The sequence below is a fragment of the Polypterus senegalus genome, chromosome 12 (assembly GCF_016835505.1).
Source record: "Polypterus senegalus isolate Bchr_013 chromosome 12, ASM1683550v1, whole genome shotgun sequence".
NCBI classification, from domain to species: domain Eukaryota; kingdom Metazoa; phylum Chordata; class Cladistia; order Polypteriformes; family Polypteridae; genus Polypterus; species Polypterus senegalus.
In genome coordinates, this window is record NC_053165.1 from 125,726,413 (window position 1) to 125,747,137 (window position 20,725).

Here is a 20,725-nt window from a genome sequence, read left to right on the forward strand (position 1 = left end):
TTGAAGCCTGGTATGCCTAATAATGTGGAGGTTTTAAACAAACTGAAAGGTGTTTGATTTCTTCTTCGCATTGTTTCAATTACAATATACTTCATGATTTATATGTCCAGCTTTTCAAAATAGAAATTAAGGATTTTGACATGATTCTACCCCTTTCCTTTCTAATGAATTCATTTTGTATTATTAATTAATGACAAAGGGAGGATATCAAAGCAAGTTGTTTTCCTTGAGCACATTTCAGATGGTAAAGCCAGATATTACCTTTTTTTCTGCTGGCCCTGGAAAAGGAACTCTGATTCAGACATTAGCATTGTTCACAGAAGAACCAATATGAGGCCTTCATTGTATTGCATGCTAATCATAGAATCTAACCTGCCCTCTACAGTAGTAGACTATAGAATGGCAATAAAGGATTGGGTGGTCAGTTGGCTTAGGTCATTTAGAAAAATTATTTGTAAATACCGAAGCTTGTGTGCCATTAAAGTCTTGTGAAGAATTAGTAACCAGAAAAAAAAAGCACAAGTGGAAGTAACTTAGAGAAAAACATGTAAATAGGAGTGTGCAAACATCTTTGTCTTTGGACAGATGGGGTCAAAATACTGAAAAAAATTGTCAAGGCCAGAACCATAAAACTAAAGTTATGGTCACAATTACACAGCAAAAATGTCATCACACTGACTTTTTTTTCCCTCTAAACTAACACTAATTGTTGCTGCATGTTAAACAGCGAATTTGAAAATTGAATTATAGAAGCTGTGTGTTGCCATCCTAAATAGGAGGGACGTGATGACATAATGTATCATGTGACCAGGAACGTGCATCACAATCATTAACAACATCACTACAACCATGGAAAGATCATCATAAAATAATGATGAAATAATAATGAGCTTAATTTAAATAAAGAATAGCATCAAGAATCATTATGGACAATAAATAATAGATGGTCAAAACACAGTTTCAAAACGCTAGACTAGTTAAAATGTGTTTTTTCTTTGGTCTGAAATCTTCGAGAACATGTATTATATTTTATAATAGTTTTACATGCAGGGTAAAATTAAAGGAAATGTTTTATTTTCTCTGTTTTTGGACTAGAGGGACCTTTTAATCTGTTGAAAATTCTGGAGGAAAATGTTTTACCTGTCACCATAAGGCCTACACAACCATTAACCTTCCAGGAAATGAACAATCCTACCAGTGCTTGCCACAGGGTGGAACTGCTAACTGTTACTCAAGTCTTCAAGGAAACATTTTTGCTGGGCCACAGTATTAATAGCAAAGGTAAGATGCTTTACTGTGTAATAGCAATGCTAATGTACATAAGAACAAAAGAAATTTAACAAGCAAGAGGAGACCATTCACTCCATCAAGGCTATTTGTTTAGCTAATAGCTAAGCTGTTCTAATATCTCATGCAGATATTTTTAAAGGTTGTCAAGGTTTCTGGTTCAGTTACATGTTTGTTCCAGAGTCCCACAACTCTTTCCATAAAGTGCTTCCTGGCTTCAGCTTTAAATTCACTTCCCCTTAATTTCCACTGATGTCTTATAGTATGTAATTTATCCTTAAGCCGAAAGAATGTTGCTGGATCTACTTTATCAATGCCTTTGAGGATTTTAAATATCTGGATTAGGTCCCCACACAGTCGTTTCTGCTCAGAAATGAACAGGTTTAATTCTCTGAGTCTGTCAGAGTAGGACATGTCCTTAATTCCTGGGATGCACTTGGTTGCTCTCCTCTGCCCAGCTTAAACTGCTGCTGTGTCTTTCTTGGTCACCAGAAATGCACACAATGCTCCAAATGCAGTTTTACTAATGCATTATATAATTTGAACATAATGTAATAGGAAAGGAATATCATATTTCAGCTTATGACATGTTTAAAGATTTAAAAAATATTATAGAGTTATATGTATTACAAGCAACATTGAAAGACATTAATCATAAGCTGAAGTGCACAAAACTTTGCTATGTTTCTGCTTGTCTGCTTACAGCTTTTTAAAGCTGATAAAATACATTTTCTGAAATTGTATCCCCCTTTTCCAAAACCTTAAATACAAATAAAAATGAAATAAAGTCTCCAAAATGCACATGTCTACCAAAAGTAAAGAATTGGTTCAAAAGCATATGAACTTTGCACATAATTAAACTTTGACTGAAAAATACACTCAGATTCATTCAATGCAGTTCTGAATATCCAGTAAACATGAGTGCAGTCAATTAAAAAAGCTGTTATCAAATATAGAAATGAAATGGAAACAACTCCATAAAGAAAAATGAACAAATATGCATGTCAGTGAAATCAAGAAGGAACAACACAATACAAAATAATATATCCAAATTATTAGATTTATTTATGGAAGTGTAAATGATTTTTTGAGAAAAAAACTAAAAACCATACATTGAAGTTCCACAGAAAGAATCTGTCCATTAGACATGATTTAATTTGCTTCACTCTTTATATCATCAGACAGACAGACAGCATAGGAAATAACCTAATACTGTGGAAAATCTTCACTTGACATGGCTCTGCGGTTGAGTCCTAGCTTAGAGAAGATTTCACAAATTCTTTGTTGTATTTCCTGGTCACCTCATCTCACCTACCAAGTGAAAACCCTGGTGGATATAGATAGAACTTGTAGACTCCACACAAATAATTACCAGACTAAGATCCCAAACAGTTTGCAGGAGATAAGTGGAAGTACTATGTATTTTCTGTCTGTAGATAGACATTTAAATATTGTAATACGTTATAGGTCCATCAGTGTAGTACTGCTAGACCTGAGTGATACATGTGTTTTGTTAAGAAGTAGTGTTTAAGGTCATAACATAGCATTTGTCTGGAGCAAATCTGAACTTTCATTTGAGCAACCAATTGCAATGTACAATTGCTTATGTATTTGAGTCATTTTCTTGTTGTACAACCCAGCTGTGCCATTGCTTCAGTTCATGGAAACTGAACTCACTGTTACTAAACACAGTTACTCAAGTATTTATGCAGCAATGCATTCAAAAAACATAACAACACCCCAACTATACTTGAGTGTTGCCATGAAGTTCTTACTGCAAAATGCAGAGTTAGTATATCTTCAGACATACAGGTAGTGATGACCATATTTAGCAAAATATTAAATTTTTAACTCAATCTATAGAGTACTCTTCTCTCACAAACATCATTCTTTTATATTGAGCAGAGAATTTCATCTTGCTGCTCTGCCATCAATCCAAAATTTTATTTACTGCCTTTACCGTCTTTCTGACAATTGTGGAAAAAATAAGTTACAATATTTTAATTTAACAAAAGGAGGTCTTTAATAGCATTAAAGCTGATCCAGAAATTTGCATTAAAGTTCTGAATATCAGTTACTGTATTCTCCAGTTTTTTATAGCTTAGAAGTCAACCCCACAACACTCTTGCCATAAATATTAGTTCACACTAATGAGAGTTAGATCATGTCTGGTAACACTTAGTTAACAAACATTTATCTGCTTTATTGTTTACAGAGATTATTAATTGTCTTATTCTTACTTGCTTGACTTTCGTGATAAGTCAAGCAAAATTACACCTTTTATTGGCTAACTAAAAAGATTACAATATGCAAGCTTTCGGGGCAACTCAGGCCCCTTCTTTCACGCATGCCCATCAGAGGGTCAATTTGCAGGCTTATTAGAGGTAAGCATTACCACCGTGAAACACCAGATGCTGTGATCACTGACCCTTCTGTCTCTTTTTTCACCTACAGCTCTGATAAGATGCCCACTGAGGGCAACTGACCCTACCCCATCTAGTCCACAAGATATAAAAGCAAGGAGCATATGGAAGGAGGTGTCCTTCCCTTAAAATACAGCCTATGTCTACAATTTGCTTTTGTTTCTTTGCCAAACAATCTGGCTTTTGTTAATCTGAGCCAATTTTATAATCCCAGTAAACACCTGGTTGGCACCCCAACATTTCATCTTCACTCCTGACTCCAACAATAAACAAAAATGACATATATATTGCAGTATCCCTTCCCAGGCAGGCAAATAAATCTCACAAGCAAGTGGTGGTAATTGTCCAAAAAAAACCAATGGTTTTATTTCTTTTCTTCTGACTTAACTGACTCAAAACAGCATAGTCATGACAAACAAACAGGCATTCAACAAAAACCACATACAAGACCGAGTCAAACACATTCTCTAACAGAACCTCCTTCCCAAAGTCCCTCCTACCCCAGCACCCCAGAGGCTGCTTATTAAGAGTAGTTGTGTCTCCTCTGCCCGCCCCTCTCCACAGCACTCCGCGCAGCCACTTTTTAAAATTTTTAAAACACACTGCCACAGTGGCAATTTCTTTCCCAGACCGTTACACTGCCCCCCATTATTTCCTGAAGACAGCGGGCATACTCAGGTCTAGACTACTGTTCTCCCCTTTCCAGTGGCAAACCATATTCGAGAGAGACTGGGGTTCTAAATTCCTGGCACAGCATCAACATGGCAGGGGTGCATTGCGTAGACTCCTGCACCGCTGTCCGGCATGCCAGGAGAGCCAAGGGCAGTTGCTAATTCCAGTTGCATTGGTCCTTGTTTACCACCATAGCAAACTGAGCAGATAAGGTACGGATGAATTGCTCAGCCAAACCGTCACTCTAGGGGTGAAGCGGAGTGGTGTGCGTGTTTTGAAAGTGTAGGAGGTCGCACACATGATGTAAAACTTTACTTTCAAAATTATGCCCCTGGTCTGAATGGATTTCTAACAGAATACCAAATTTACTAAACATGCCCTCAAACAGGGCAGTGGCCATGGTTTCCGTATCTTGGTTAGGAATAGGGTACGCCTCCAGCCACTTGGAGAAATAGTCTACCTCAACAAGGATGTACCTGTTCCCCTGTCGAAAATGGGGAAAGGCCCCAATATGTCTACCGCAACCTGCTCCATAGGTAGACCAACTTGATATTGCTGAAGGAGGACAAGTGATTGCTCAAAGGGTCCTTTTTGTGTGGTACACACATCGCAACAGCGGCAGTGATCTTCAATAGCTTGTCGGCACCACCCCCAGTAAAACATCTGTTGGAGCTGCTTAAGCGTCTTACTGACCCCAAAGTGGCCTGACCCCACACCCCCATGCACCGACTTAAGAACATCATCCTGTTTCCCCTTTGACACCATCACCTGCCAAGTGACCTCTCCAGTAGCAGGGGCTTGCTATCTTTTCATCAGCACCCTGCTGAAATAAGCAACTACTCATTCTCCCTGGGAGTATAGTTGTGACAGGACGGCCCCTTTCTTTGTTAGCCAGTGGAGGGGTGCAGCCTCCGTAGCGAACCCAGGAACAAAATGCCGGAAGTAGGATGTCAATCTGAGGAATCCTCAGATTTGCTGTACATTAACTGGAGTCATGAATCGCTTGAGTCATACTGTCTTCTGTGGCCCACCCCCTGTCACTTACTCGGTGCCCCAATTAGGTGATTTATATATATATATATATATTGTGGACGCTGGCCCGGACACAGACAGACGGACATCGTATGTTCACCCAACACACTCATTTATTTATAGTAATATTTATATTTACAGCCAGTGCACGTCCCAGTGCCTCCAGTAATGTTCCCCCAAAGTCCAGGGCACACAGTCCAATTGCTTTTCCTTCTGGCCGCCTCCAGTCCTCTCTCCAGCTCCGTCCTCTTCCACCCGACTTCCGCTCTGAATGAAGGGAGGCGGCCCCTTATATAGGAACCCGGATGGGCTCCAGCTGCTTCCCGGCATTCCTCCGCAGACACGCCCCAGTGTGGCGGAAGTGCCAGCTGCGCACCCGGAAGCCCTCTGGGTGTCCCCTGTCTTCTTCCCCTCAGCACTTCCTGGTGTGGCGGAAGTGCTGGGCTCCAGGGTTGTTAAGGCACCGGGGCGCCACCTGGTGGTGGCCATGGGTTCCTACAGGGCTGGGCTTCCAAGCCCTCTACCCGTGGCCCCCAACGTAACCAGGGCGGTCGCCCCCTCGCGGTCTGGAGGAGGTACAAGCCCTCCTTCGGTCCTCCTGGGCGTCCCGGCCGGATGCCACAATATATATATATATATATAACTGCGCAAAAAAATGAAAGGAACACTTGAAAACACATCAGATCTTAATGGGAAAAAAATCATGTTGGATATCTATACTGATATGGATTGGGTAATGTGTTAAGAATGAAAGGATGCCACAACGTTTGATGGAAATGAAAATTATTGACCTACAGAGGACTGAATTCAAAGACACCCCGACAATCAAAGTGAAAAAATGATGATCCAGGCTTGTTCATTTTGCTGAAATTTCATTGCAGCAACTCAAAATTGTACTCATTAAATTGTATGGCCCCCCATGTGCTTGTATACATGCCTGACAATGTCTGGGCATGTTCCTAATAAGACGATGGATGGTGTCCTGGGGGGATCGCCTCCCAGATCTAGACCAGGGCATCGCTAAGCTCCGGGACAATTTGAGTTCGAGGTGCAACCTGGCGGCACTGGATGGACCGAAACATAATGTCCCACAGGTGTTCTATTAGATTTAGGTCAGTCGAGTGTGGGGGCCAGTCAATGGTATCAATTCCTTCCTCCTCCAGGAACTGCCTGCATACTCTCGCCACATGAGGCCGTGCATTGTCATGCACCAGGAGGAACCTAGGACCCACTGCATCAGCATAGTGTCTAACAATGGGTCCAATGGTTTTCATCCTGATACCTAATGGCAGTCAAGGTGCTATTGTCTAGCTTGTAGAAGTCTGTGTGTCCCTCGATGGATATGCCTCCCCAGACCATCACTGTACCCAACACCAAACCAGTCGTACTGAACGATGTTACAGGCAGCATAACATTCTCCATGGCTTCTCCAAACCCTTTCATGTCTGTCACATGTGCTCAGGGTGAACCTGCTGTCCTCTGTGAAAAGCACAGGTCGCCAGTGGTAGACCTGCCAATTCTGGTATTCTATGGCAAATGCTACTTGAGCTCCACGGTGCCAGACAGTGAGCACAGGGCCCAATAGAGGACGAATGGCACTCAGGCCACCCTCATGAAGTCTGTTTCTGACTGTTTGGTCAGAGACATTCACCCTAGTGACCTGCTGGAGGTCATTTTGAAGGGTTCTGTCAGTGCTCATCCCGTTCCTCCTTGCCCACAGTAGCAGATACCAGTCCTGCTGATGAGTTAAAGACCTTCTATGGCCCTGTCCAGCTCTCCTAGAGTAATTGCCTGTTTCCTGGAATCTTCTCCATGCCCATGAGACTTTTCTAGGACACACAGCAAACCTTCTGGCAATGGCATGCATTGATGTGTCATCTTGGAGAAGGAGCCTCTATCACCTCATGATACCAGTAGTGACACTGACTATAACCAAATGCAAAACTAGTGAACAAACAGTCAGAAAAGATGAGGAGGGAAAAATGTCATTGGCCACCACCTGTCAAACCATTCCTGTTTTGGGGGCCATCTCATTGTTGCCCCTCTAGTGCACCTGTTGTTAATTTCATTAACACCAAAGCAGATGAAATTGATTAACAACCCCCTCTGCTACTTAACTGACCAGATCAATATCCCAGAAATTTCATTGACTTGATGCTGTACTCTGATTAAAGTGTTCCTTTAATTTATTTATACAATTATACAAATTTTCCTGTAGGTCTTTTGCTGTCAAACAGGGGTTTCAATTTGCCTTTCTAGCAATCCAATGAGCAGTTTTTCCAGAAAGCTTTCTTGGTTTTCCAGACTACAACTTGAACCTCCACTGTTTCTGTTAACTTCCGTTTCTTAGTAACACTACAAACTGAGGAAACACCAACCTGAAAATGGTTTGCTGTCTTCTTGTAGCCTTCCTCTGCTTCCAGAGCATCAATTACTTTATTTTTCAGAGTGCTAGGCAGCTACTTAGAGGAACCCATGGTGACTGATTATTGGGACAAGGTTCGAGGAGTCAGAGAATTTATACAGCTTTGCAATCACATGGGGTTTTCTAATGATGACTGTGAACAAGCCGTAGACCTAACAAGCTAATTAAGGTCTGAGACCTTGGTAAAAGATATCTGAGACCTCAAATATATTGATGCACCCAAACATTTCCATGATGCTTGTTTCCTTTTTTTCACTGCACAATTTCACAAAACATAAACAATACACTCATCTTGCATAAAATGTTGAATAGAAATATATAATTTTTTATGTTATAAGTTTTGGTGATCAGTTCATCTCCTGTTCACTTAAGTATTCTCAGTAACAGGCATTTTAAGCAAGAATGTCCAAACTTTTGCATGTCACTGTACACTTAAAAGTATCTGGATTGAGATTTGATGCCATGCTGTTTATGCTGTTCATCAGCAAACCTGAGTGAGGGAAGAGTAAAGGGCTTCACAAGTGTCTCCAAAGGTATAGGTGCAAACCTGTTGACTACTCTGTTTTAAAACATCAAGCATTTGAAGTTAATGCATGCTACTACAGTGAGCCAAAGTTAATGATCTGAAAAGAGGAGTGACAAGACAGATTCCTTTGTTAAATTAAGGTTGAGTTTTCTTAACAAAATTACTATCAAGCCCTTTTACAAATGCATTAGTAAACGTTGAGCTCTTTTATCTTACTCCTACCCACCTCTTGTCATGCTCTAGAAACGATGGTATTAACCCTAGAGTTCTTTTCTTTTGCACCTCACATTGCCACTGAAGATCACATGAATAACCAATATAGTCCACATACAAAACTGCAACAATGTGTGTATGTACAACCAGTATGTTTCATACGAAAAACCGGTATAGTACCCAAATAAAACCTGTTCAATTCTCACATGTTAATGGATTTAGTACATACATAAAAGTGCATAAGCAAAACCAATATATTACCTACATGAAACCAATATTGCGCATACACAAACCATTACTAGACAATCAGACCAGTAGTATATGAACACAAGCCAATATAGTTCATACTTAAATCAATAATATTCATGCAAACCAATGCAGTTCTCTCACAAACCAGTAACAAACATACCTGAACCAGTGATATACAAGTTCAAATCAAAATAGTTCATATGCAAACCAGTATACATATACAAACTGATAAAGTTCACATCAAAACTGATAAGATAACAAACACAAAACAATACAGTTCACATGAATGAAACCAGAATTGCATGTCTGCAAACCAATGAAGTATGCATGAAGACAGTAAATATTCATACGCCAATAGTGTTTGCATATAAACCAATAGATTCTCTACTAAAATATATGACAGATGCCCTATTTGACCCCTCATAAAACACCATCATCTATGATATCAATTAACATTCACCAGAGGGCAATGACCATTTTCACTGTGCCATTGTGCTTCAAGGAGATCTTATCCCCCATACTGTATATGACATTTTAAGGGTTTTTTAATTGTCCAATATCTGCCTGACTAAATAATACTGCCATGGAAATACCCATACAATATCAGCATCGATTTCACTTGTACCTCTGAAGAAAGATTTGTTGAGCATTTTGGGATTCCATGAACATTCTCTTACATACACTGCACAGACTATTGCCTCCCTTCATTTTATTATTAATAATAAAATTGTATAGTCCCTTGAGTTTAAAAAATATTTACTGAGTTGTGCCATTTTACAGAGATAAGAGTTTTAGAGTACTGTACTGATACACTAAAATTTCCTTTAAAGGTCAGTCAAAGATTGCATAAAATAGAGAACTTAATAATAGGTTAGGTTTAGAAATGTACATGAAGGGATGAAAAATGCATAGTCATGTAAATTCTACCTCAAAGTTTAAGTGCAAAAGTAAAATAAGTAACACATTAAAGACAGATTTCCCTAGTGCTACAAGTATTAAAAAAACAAGTAAGATGGAGCTGTGTGTAGCTAAGCATAATTATGATATTATAGACAACTAGCCAAAGCTCGCCGTAGCGTACAGCAGTGTAAGAATAGGAACGGAAAACGGTGAGAAAGGGATTCAGTATAACAAAGGCTTAGGAAACCATCGTCGCAGTATAACGAAAATAGCAAGGAGCGAAACCAATGCCAATGGTTGAGGGAGTACCTTCCTGTATCGGGCTAAGGAAAACATAGACATATATAGATAGATGCCGCATTCACTGTGTTGCCCTGTCGACATGATAAGTCAGCACGTCCACTCTATTGCGAGTGGTAAAAGTGCCATTTAAACTAATACAGGTAGACGTGGAAACCAGGTTTTCTCATGAAAAAACAATAACGTTTTAAACAGTACCGTTTACATACAACAGATTTTGGTGAATCGTTTACATGCAATTATTTATATCCATTTATACACTAAATGCTTGCGTATCCCATGGTCTTAGAGTTGGTGGGCGGAGCTCTGTGAGTTGGCGGGCGTGGCTCTCTGTCTTGCGTGCGCTCTCTGTCTTGCTTGCCCTTAGTTATAGTTGGCAAGCGGGGCTCTGTGAGTTGGCGATCGTGGTTCTCTGTCTTGCGTGTGGTGTAAAGTCAACGTTGCTCAGAGGTGCAGTTGGACTTTTGCACAGACGAAAGTGACTGAGGCTGTGTTTGGTGAGTTGTTGTGTGCCTCGAGTGTGACGCTGGACTCGGGAGGACGGTTACAGTTGGCGTGCGTGGCTCTGTTGTGCGTATCCCATGACGCGGTAGGAGGGTTAGAGTTGGCGGGCAGGGCTCTGTCTTGCTTGCGCTCACCGTATTGCATGCCCTCAGTGTCTTGCTTGCGCTCAGTGTCTTCCGTGCCCTTAGTGAATTATATATATAGATAACAAGGATGGAGAGGAGTATAACATGGACTTATTTTGTTTTGTTTTTTATATATTTTTTTTGTTTTAGGAATGTAGACAGAAAAGGGGGGGAAGAAGCGTAACTGCAGAATTTAAATGGTTGATGAAGCACATCTTAATGAGGGTCTGGATTCATCTGGAAAGAATTAATAATAGAGGGCTTTTTTTAGGATTGTGCTATAGACCCCTCAATGCAACACTGATTTAAACACATATCTTTTTAATATTATTAAAAAAGCAAGTTTTACAGGAAGATATTATAGTCATAGTGGACTTAAACTACGTGGATATTAACCAAGCAAATAACAGAGTACAAAAGCAGGAGTTTTAGAAGGAAGCAGTGACTGTTTTTAACACAGTAAGTTAAAGCAGCAACATGAGGGGAAGCCTGTCAAGATTTAGTATATTGTAATAGCTAGGATAGAGTTCAGGGTGTAGTGGTGATTGAACCACTAGATAGATAGATAGATAGATAGATAGATAGATAGATAGATAGATAGATAGATAGATAGATAGATAGATAGATACTTTATTAACTAGGGTAAACTGACCATAGTATTTTATAGTTTTCAGTGTTTTGACAGAGTGTAGATGCAAAGACTAAAACTATTAACTTTAACTTTTTAACTTTTTGAAAATAAAAAAAAAATCTGCACTGGTTAAATAAGGAGTTGAAAAAAACAGCTCTATAAGGTTTGTAAGACTAACTCCAATGAGACAGGATAGGGCATGTGAGTGAATGAGGGCAATTGTTAATAAAGATATTAGGTAAGCTAAAAGACAGGTAGGAAGGAATATAGCAGATAAAGCTGTAACAATTCAGCCCGCCACGCTGACATGAGACAATCGTTACTGCTAACCTGTCCTAATTTGCGGCAGATGATAAAAAGGATAGGCCAATATCAAACCCTGTGGAGCCCTCCATACACACCTAATTTTAAAATGTCAGTCAAATCTGATGCCGGAGCATTTATAGTCTGAGACAAAAAAAAAGACTAGTGGTCAATATCCATAAACACATGAAGAATACATTACATCACAGAAAAGACAGGGGAAAAAAAACATAATAATCCCTTCCATCTGCCCCCCATCCCAAAATTACCCTTTTATGTGACAATACAAAAAATATATCTATAAACAATAAGAATATCCCTCCCCCAGTTCCCCTTCCAGAGCTAATAAGTAAGTCCACAGTTCCAGCCCCTGTGGGCAGCAGGTGAAACGAAAAGTACTAATAGGTGCTGACTCCTAGCAGCAAAAAATCTTCACGGTAAAAGCTATACAGACAGTCTTCCTCCATGATAAAGAACAATAAGGTCTTCAAGAAGCTCACCCAAGTCTGTGGGAAATAGTGGAACACCCAATTCACCAGTCAAAAAAGAATTACTGACTTCCACCTAACTGGCAGGACTTTAGAAGCTCCAGCACTTCATTTCATGGCCTACGCCAATGGTGTCCAATTCCAGTCCTGGTGGGCCACAGTGGCTATAGGTTTTCATTGTAACCATCTTATTAATTAGTTAGCCATTTTTGCTGCTGATTAACTTGATTTGCCTTAGTTGTAATTGATGTGATTCAGACCCCTTAGTTGTTTCTTTTTCCTTAATGAGCAGCCAAACGATAATGAGACCCAAAACAAGCCACCACATGAGCAGCTAACCTGATAATAAAGAAAGGTGAAGGTCTCGGTCATGTTGGTCTGCTCAGGTCACCAAAACATCTTCACGGTGGTCTTAGAAAAACAGAAAATCAACAGTCTACTATGGCAGAATGAGAGCAGCAACAAGTAATGATATTCAGTAACTGCTTTAATTAAAAGCAAAGAATTGGCTTCTCATTAAGACACTGGTTAGAGTGAAATCGACTGGAGTTTGACATTCCAATATAGCCGGTCATCTGTTGGCTCATTTCACATCTCATTTCTGTTTGGCTGCCATTTAATGAAGAAACAAATCAATTCAAAGGACTCAATCCTTAAAAACAGGGCTATTAAAGTGAAGGGAAAAGGAGTTAATTAGCAGCGAAAACGGCTCGCTGATTAGGAAAAGGATTAGAATGAAAACCTGTAGCCACTTTAGCCCAACAGGACTGGAGTTGGATACCCCTGGCCTAGGCAGATGTTGATCTGCTTTGTTCGATTTTCCCCCTTGGCTGTCTCCTCTCCCTTTAAACGGTGTGCTTTATGCAAATTTATCCCCAAAAATGAAAAAAAGGAAACTGGAAGTCCCATCTCTGGGGCACCACTGTCAATGTCAGTCTGTAAGTACAATCCCCACAAAACCCGATCGACAGCAGAAAAATATATTATTTTTACTTATGTGGCAGCGCTACAAGGCGAAAGATGACCAGAGAGATTCTATCAGTATTTTAGTAGTAAAACAACTGCTAAGAAGGAGGGGAAGTGTATCGGAAATAGCAAAGGGGAATTAAAATATACAGACAGTAAAATAGCGAATGCTGAAAACTTTTTTGAAGTCTTCACATCTGAGGAAGTGGATAACATCCCAATGGTAAAAGAGACTACTAAAGAGATAATTACTGATTTGTAAATTGCAGAGGAAGAAGTAGTGCTTAGATTAAATAGGTTGGACTCAAGCAAATTACCAGGACTCGATAATATTTATCCTCGAGTGCTTAGAGGAGTTAGTGAGTACATACAGTATATAAACCCTTGGTGCATATTTTTAGGAATTTATTACACAGTGTGGAAATTCAGAAGGACTGGAAAATGGGATAATACCCTTAACATGCATCACAGGTAAATTAATGGAAAGAACTATGAAGAAAAAGATTGAGCAACACATGGCAAGAAAAGGAGTTTTGATAAGTCAACATGGGTTCAGATTAGGGATGTCATGTTTTGCTAACATGCTAAAATTCAATGAGGAAGCAACAAAAGGCTATGATCAAAATAGTGCATATGGTATTAACTATCTTGATTTTCAGAAAGCATTTCATAAGGTTCCGCATGCAAGATTGAGCAAAAAACTAAAAGTGCTTGAAGTTCAGAGTGCAGTGTGTTCATTGGTGCAGAATTGGCTAAAACAGAGGAAGCAAAGGGTTCTGGTGCAAGGAAAATGATCAGAAATGGGTGTCCTGCAGGGGGCAGTGCTAGAAAGCTGCTATTTTTTAACAAAGATCAAATGCCATTAAAGTGAATTATTTTTAATGAAATCCTTGTTTTAACAAATTTTGCTTTTGGTCCTGGCCAGTTTCCTATAGAACTAATGTTAAAAAAACTCATTACAGCAAAGTCAATTTTATCTGCAAAATTCATTACAACAAAGTAATTTTTCAAAAGAAACAAGCAAAACATGCCAAAAATTACAATCTAGGGGCTCCGCTCAACAGCCAATTAGATTGCATGTTTATGTCACTTGGCTTAGTCAACAATTGTCACAATCTTGCATCTGCAGAGTTCAATAAGGATTACTGCAGGCCATAGGCATTGTGGGTGTATATAGGGTCAGGATAACTGTCAATTAAATTTGACCTCAGCTGTACTTGCAGTGCTCTGAGGGTTCACCTTAGCTATATTCTGTTGCTTATTTCTGAATTTCTTGAGGTATATTTTGACTTTGCTGAGCACATAATCAGGTTGAAGAATAATTTTTGGTTCCAATGTTCCAATTCCATTATTACAAAATCCCCATTATAACAAATTATTTTTGCAGTCCCAAGCACTTGCTTCTAACAGAATTTGACCTGTGTATGTATAAATGATTTGGATAGGAATATAAATAACAAGTTAGTTAAGTTGGCAGGTGATACCAGGCTAGATGGATTGCCAGATAGTCTAGAAACCATTGAATTGTTACAGAGAGACTTTGACAGCATACTGCCCTGGATAAATTTATGGTACATGAAAAATATTGTAAGTACAGTAACTGTAAAGTATTATACATAGAAAGTGAATACAAAATAGGAGGTCTTAAAATTGAAAGTACTCTTATGATAAGTATTTTGGAGTCATAGTGGACTTGCCACTTTCATCTTCTGAAAGTGTTCAAAAGTCATGGTGTGGCCTTAGTAATGGTTTGGTCCCCAGGATACAAAAAAGTCATAGCAGAACTAGAAAAAATCCAGAGTTATGAGGAAAGATTAAAAGACCTGAGCCTTTTCAGTTTAAGCAAAATAAGATTAGGAAAAGACATGATTGAAGTGTTTAAAATTATGAAAGGTATTAGTTTAGTGGATCGAAATTGTTACTGTAAAATGTGTTCAATATGATCTTTGGGAAACAGATGGAATCTTGGTATTAGTAAATTTCACACAAATATTAAGAAGTTATTCTTCACACAGAGAATCACATGAACTAAATTACCAAGTAGTGTAGTTGAAACTAAGACTTTAGGGACTTTTAAAACTAAACCTGATGTTATTTTGGAGGAACTGAATAGATTGGACTGGTGAGTTTTGTTGGGCTCAATGGCCTGTTCTCATCTAAATTGTTTTTATGCTCTAAAACAGCAATGCTTCAACCAAAACCAATATTTTTTATACGAGGGGAAGTCAAAAAGTAAAGGGACATTTGAGAAAAGGGGCATTTATTCTAATGATAGAAATATGAAACATACCTTATTTTTCTACATAACCTCCCTGGACTTCAATGCACTTTTCCCAATGTTTCGCAAGTTTTTTGATTCTGTCAGAAAAAAAGTTTTTCGGTTGCATCTGCAACCAATTTTGCACCGCATCAATGACTTTTTCATCACTTGCAAATCTTCTTCCCCTTAGCGCTTCCTTTAGTTTCCAAATCATGCTCGCAGCCTTACTTTCCAGTTCGTGATGATGAACCCAAGTTTCATCTACAGTAACGATTTGCTGTAAAAATTCATCTCCCTCGCCATGATAACGGGCCAAATGTTTACGAGCGATGTCCAGCCTTTGCGCCTTATGCTGTGCTGACAATTCTTTCGGGACCCACCTTGCACACACTTTCCGAAAATTTAGCCTGTCGTGTACGATAATAAGATGATATGATATGTAAAGTATTGGCGATTTCGTCCACTGTGATTCTTCTGTTTTCCTTCACCATAGCCTCAACGACTATCACATTGTCCTCAGTGGTTGACGTTGATGGCCTGCCCGATCTTTCTTCGTCACATAAAGAAGTTCTTCCCTGTTTGAAGCGCTCTATCCATTCGTAGATCTTTCTTAACGATAAACAGTTGTCACCATACTGTGCTTGCATTCGACGAATAATGTCATTTCCTCCTTGGTGCAGATCGACAATGGAGCTGTCATGTTTAACGGTCTGCTACACTCCAACGAATAACGCGGGAATAAGAGTTACATGTTGTATAGAAGTGTTGGCGACTACACTCATTCAGTGCTGGATACAAGCAGTGTTACCAAACTCTGAAAAGAGAAATAAAAAAAATCTCTTTACTTTTTGACTTCCCCTCGTATATTACTTGCCCCATGTAGGTTGTAATGATGGCTGGGAAAAAAAACTCATGTTTTTGTGGAGAAAGGAGATAATAATTATGATACAGTTGAAGCATATGGTGACAAATGCTAAACAACAGTAAACAAGATCGTAAATCTCATTTTGCACATGTTGCATTATACATATGTCAAGTCATCCAGTCATATGCTTGTAACATGCAAAACAAATGCAATTTTTTTTTACTTTTATTGAATGTAATTAAAGCATGTAATATTCCATATAATCAAGTCAAACTTAACAAACATAAAAAAACTAAATTCAATTTAACCCCCACCCATGAGAAAGAGAGAAAAGCCAACAGCCTGAGTAAAACATTTGAGAGTAGTATAAAGGGAAAGCAGTCTTTCTCCCCAAAATAACTGCTTATTCTAAAATATTATTGATTAGATCCTGCCAGGTTTTTAAAAGTTTTGAATAGAGAAAATTAGATTTTTTTTCTAATTTCAAATAGTATATAACATCAGTTACCCACTGACCTAACAGAGGTGGGTTAGGATTCTTCTTCTTGCTAATAGTGAAAAGCATGCACTTTTTGCTAAAATGATGTACAGTACAGTAAATACCTCAGGAAAATGAAAGCAGTCTACAAATAGGAAGCCCCTTCACATGGTGTCACACTTTGGAATTGAAGGCCTTACCCTCTCAGCTGCTTCCTTTTCTTGTCAAGAATTCTGTGTTTACTTCAAAGGCATAATCCTGTGTGTTTGCACACCATAAGCATATGGCTGGATGACTTGCTTTGTGAGTTACGCAACACAAGTAACAGGATTTTTTTATTTATGTTTATGTTTGTTGCTGTCTGGTGTTGGTCACCATTAGCTTCCATTCTTTCAGAAACATTATTATCTTCACTAGCCAACCCGCGATGTACCATACGCCGCATAATCAGGCCGGTTTTTTAATGATTTTTAAGCACAGGGAGAAAATTAACATTTGAAAAATCAGTAATGTAATAAATCAGCAAGAAAAGCAACATTGTAACAATGCACAGAACGAACCAACACACAATCATCCGTGACTGAAAACTGGCGGACCGCCATCGCGCCTTCTCCTCCCAGATGGAGGGATGGGGGTGGACGGTGCTCAGGCGCGGAGGGTGGAATGGGAGGAGAGGAGAAGGACGTCCATTCTGCTCCCTCCATCATGCTAGTCTGCTGATTTCTTGTTCAGCATGCACTGCCTGCTCATGTGCCCACCTCCAACTCATCACTTGAGTCGTTGTCGTCTTTGCACAGTCCAGATGCACCTGTGACTCACATAGACTTTTCATTGCTCTGTGCGGTTTTGGCTGCTTTTCTATATATAATCCACCAAGACACCCGACGCATGTAAAACAGTTTGCTATGGTGCACACAGTCGTGCGTCGTAACTGAAAACTGTTTTTAAAGACTGCTTACTTCATTGTGTTTTAACCTCAGTTGTAAAGGATTGTTTTAAGGATCTCATGGGATACCTCTCGAAAAACCGTTTTACACGCTGCATATGGCGACTCACCTCTGCGAGAAACATGCCTCTATGAATACTCAACGTGGCTCGGAGATGCATGTGGCCTCTACGACAGACGAATATAAATGACTCCGTTTTTTCTGTGTCATCGTGTCCGAGTTGGTGGGCGTGGCTCTGCGACTTGTCATCGTATCCAATGGTCTTGGAGTTGGTGGGCATGGCTCCTTCCTGCGTGCGCCATAGGTGTCTTACTTGTCGGCGGCTTAGTGAATCCACGCCCCTTCCGGCGTCTTGCCTTTGTGAATTATATATATAGATTCTCTGTGAAAACATGGGATTAAATATTTATGTTGGTCATCACTACAAACTAGATAGATAGATAGATAGATAGATAGATAGATAGATAGATAGATAGATAGATAGATAGATAGATAGATAGATACTGTATTAATCCCAAGGGGAAATTAATTCTACAAGTGGTACATAACATATTAAAAATATTTTCAGGTGGGGTACACTTTTAAGATACACAAGAGAACAGCAAGAACTACAAATTATCAACATTATCTGTTCGATCCCTGGCAGAGCAATAATGATACTGTATTTATATTTTCATTTCATTCCGGATTTACAAACCTGAAGGAACCTGTTTTACTTGTGCTTTTTGCTTTTATGCTACTTTCTCATAGAAGAGAGGCTTCAATAACACTTGACATTCAATAATCAAGAGTCTGTGGTTTTAGTTCTAGAGCTTTTTGATTATGCACTGCATATCCATTTATATACACTCCCACCATCATGCTTCACTTTTGGCTTGCACACACCCTGCATTTTCATTTATGATCAGTACCATGGTGAGTGTTTCTATAAACTTTATTCTTAATACTTAACTTTTCCTGTGCCCTGATTCTGTTATAATTTATTAAATAAATTTTCTTTTTTTAATTTGGCAACAGCAGATTGCTAATTAATATGCACAGAACATTGTGTCTCTTGTCTGTAAGAATTTCTCTAAAACACAGAAGACAGATAAATGACTGCAGGTATTACATTTTGAAATAGAGCTACCTGAAAGTTGCAGTAGAGGAATTATGAAATTAATCATTCATTTAGAGTTAGGAAAATAAAACCATCCAGAGAATATCCTCAACTCTCTTCTTTCTGAAGGTTTATGTAAGACTACAACAAAGAGAATAAACAGACATTCAGTAAACAATGTAATTACACACAAATGTGAACTGCCTTTTTAACATTTTCAAATGGTTTATATATCTTCTGGATACTTTTTAAAAATAAATAAAAAGAAAGATTTCTGTAGAAACATAATTAAAGTGACTCCGAAGCAGAAAATCTGACTTTTTTTAAATAGTTAGTCTTGGTCTTAGTACTTCATGACATATGTAACAATTTTTCATATTAACTTCCAGATCACTTTTGATATCTGCCAGTGCCATATTTATCATTTAATTTCAAACAGCTGTTTTTGATTTTATTGTTTAATGTTGATTGTTTAATACTATATTACCCCATGACCCAGAACTGAATTAAGCAAGCCTAAGAATGTTATCTTATATGTAAACGTCTACGCGTGGAAGTGTGTGTGTCTGTCCAGCCCAAAAGTGAGAGGTGGAGTCGGGGTAAGGGCTTCACCTCAGAGAATACACAAGCGAGGTCAGCACGTCGGCAAAGCAAAGCCTCCAAAGAATCACTTGCTTAATGTTTGACTCAGGAAGGCATAAATGCTTGGATAGACTTCCCTGCAGATGACTCTGGTGCTGCTCATTTGCAGGATGGAATGTCAGCTCATACTGTTAGTGTTCATCACAAATGCCATCCCCAGGCAAATGAAATTTCCCCATTACAATAAAAACAGCTGCATCTTTTTTTATACTTTTTTTAATAACCCTGAAAATTACTATAGAAGCTTGGTTACTGCTCATCTTTGCTTACAGATAATATTTTTTAAGTGGCTGAATTTGTCTAGTGACTTTTTAAACCAACATTAACAGCTACAGAGTAATGGCTAAGGATATTTTTTTCAGTTTTTATACACACCACATAACAAACACACACTTTAAATCATTATTGTTTTTTATAACCTAAACAACTATTTTACTCTTTCAAAATTTAGTTACACCACCATTGCAAAACATACAGTACATTTAAATTGAAGCAAGCTTATTGGCTTACACATTATACAGTAAATCCTTTTGCTGCTCTAAAATGGGAAAATTAGCTTAACAAACAGCAGTAAGTTTTCTTGTGACATGAATAATCCTTTATTAGGACAACTTTCTTGGAAGGAAGGAAAGAAAATGAGACTGGTATGTAAGGAATTTTAAGTTTCCACTCTTCATCACAGAAATATGAATCTTCCAAGGTATGAAACAGTGACCTGAGCTATAAGCTGTGTAGGCATAGTATTTGTAAGTTTAGTTTTTACATTTATTTTTCTTTTCCTTTTTCAGCAGATATACACTTACAACATACAGCAAAATTTTAAATAATTTCCAAGAATAATGAGTAGCATTTTGCATTTAAATAATGAAGTCCAGAATACAGAAGAAACATTAAAGATTTTGTATATTTTCTCTGCAATGCTTTAGGCTTCTTAGAAGTGCAGACACCATTGGTTCTTCCAATGTATATGAAACAAGTGCGTCTAGCCTTGGCAGAGGGCTTGGAAGATGATAATGAAGAGAAATGGGATGCAGCCTGCACAGAATACAGCCAGACAGTACAGCAGAAAGCAAACATGGGTCACTTCATCTTTGAAGGTTGGAGATTACAGATTATCATTTCACTATGTCTCCACACAATGCCTTTTAACATTTTTGTATAGAAAAATGCATACGATATTTTAATCATATAAGTTGTTTTATCTTATGTTAGTGAACAGAAGTGTGCATAATATGTTTAAAAAAATATTTAAAGAAATTAGTTGTGTATGTTTTCAAAAGGCTAGCTTCAAAAGAAAAAATAGTTTGATAGAGTTCAACAGCTCCTTGAGAGTAGACAAAATGGTACTTTGAATAATCAAAAAACATTTGGGAGTGTTTTAAACGTTGCA

General features: G+C 38.5%; 1 protein-coding gene across 3 annotated transcripts in view; it reads left to right on the forward strand.

Moving 5' to 3' along the window:
- The window catches only part of LOC120541598, a 49,917-nt gene that overhangs the window by 12,047 nt on the left and 17,145 nt on the right, over positions 1-20,725 (forward strand). For all 3 annotated transcript variants that reach the window (XR_005636042.1, XM_039773384.1, XM_039773383.1), the window contains exons 3-4: positions 1,096-1,281; positions 20,262-20,432. Coding sequence is in view for 2 of the 3 variants with exons in the window: in XM_039773384.1 (XP_039629318.1) it covers positions 1,096-1,281; positions 20,262-20,432 (357 nt within the window). In the remaining variant the exon portion in view is untranslated. The remainder of the gene's footprint in view (positions 1-1,095; positions 1,282-20,261; positions 20,433-20,725) is intronic.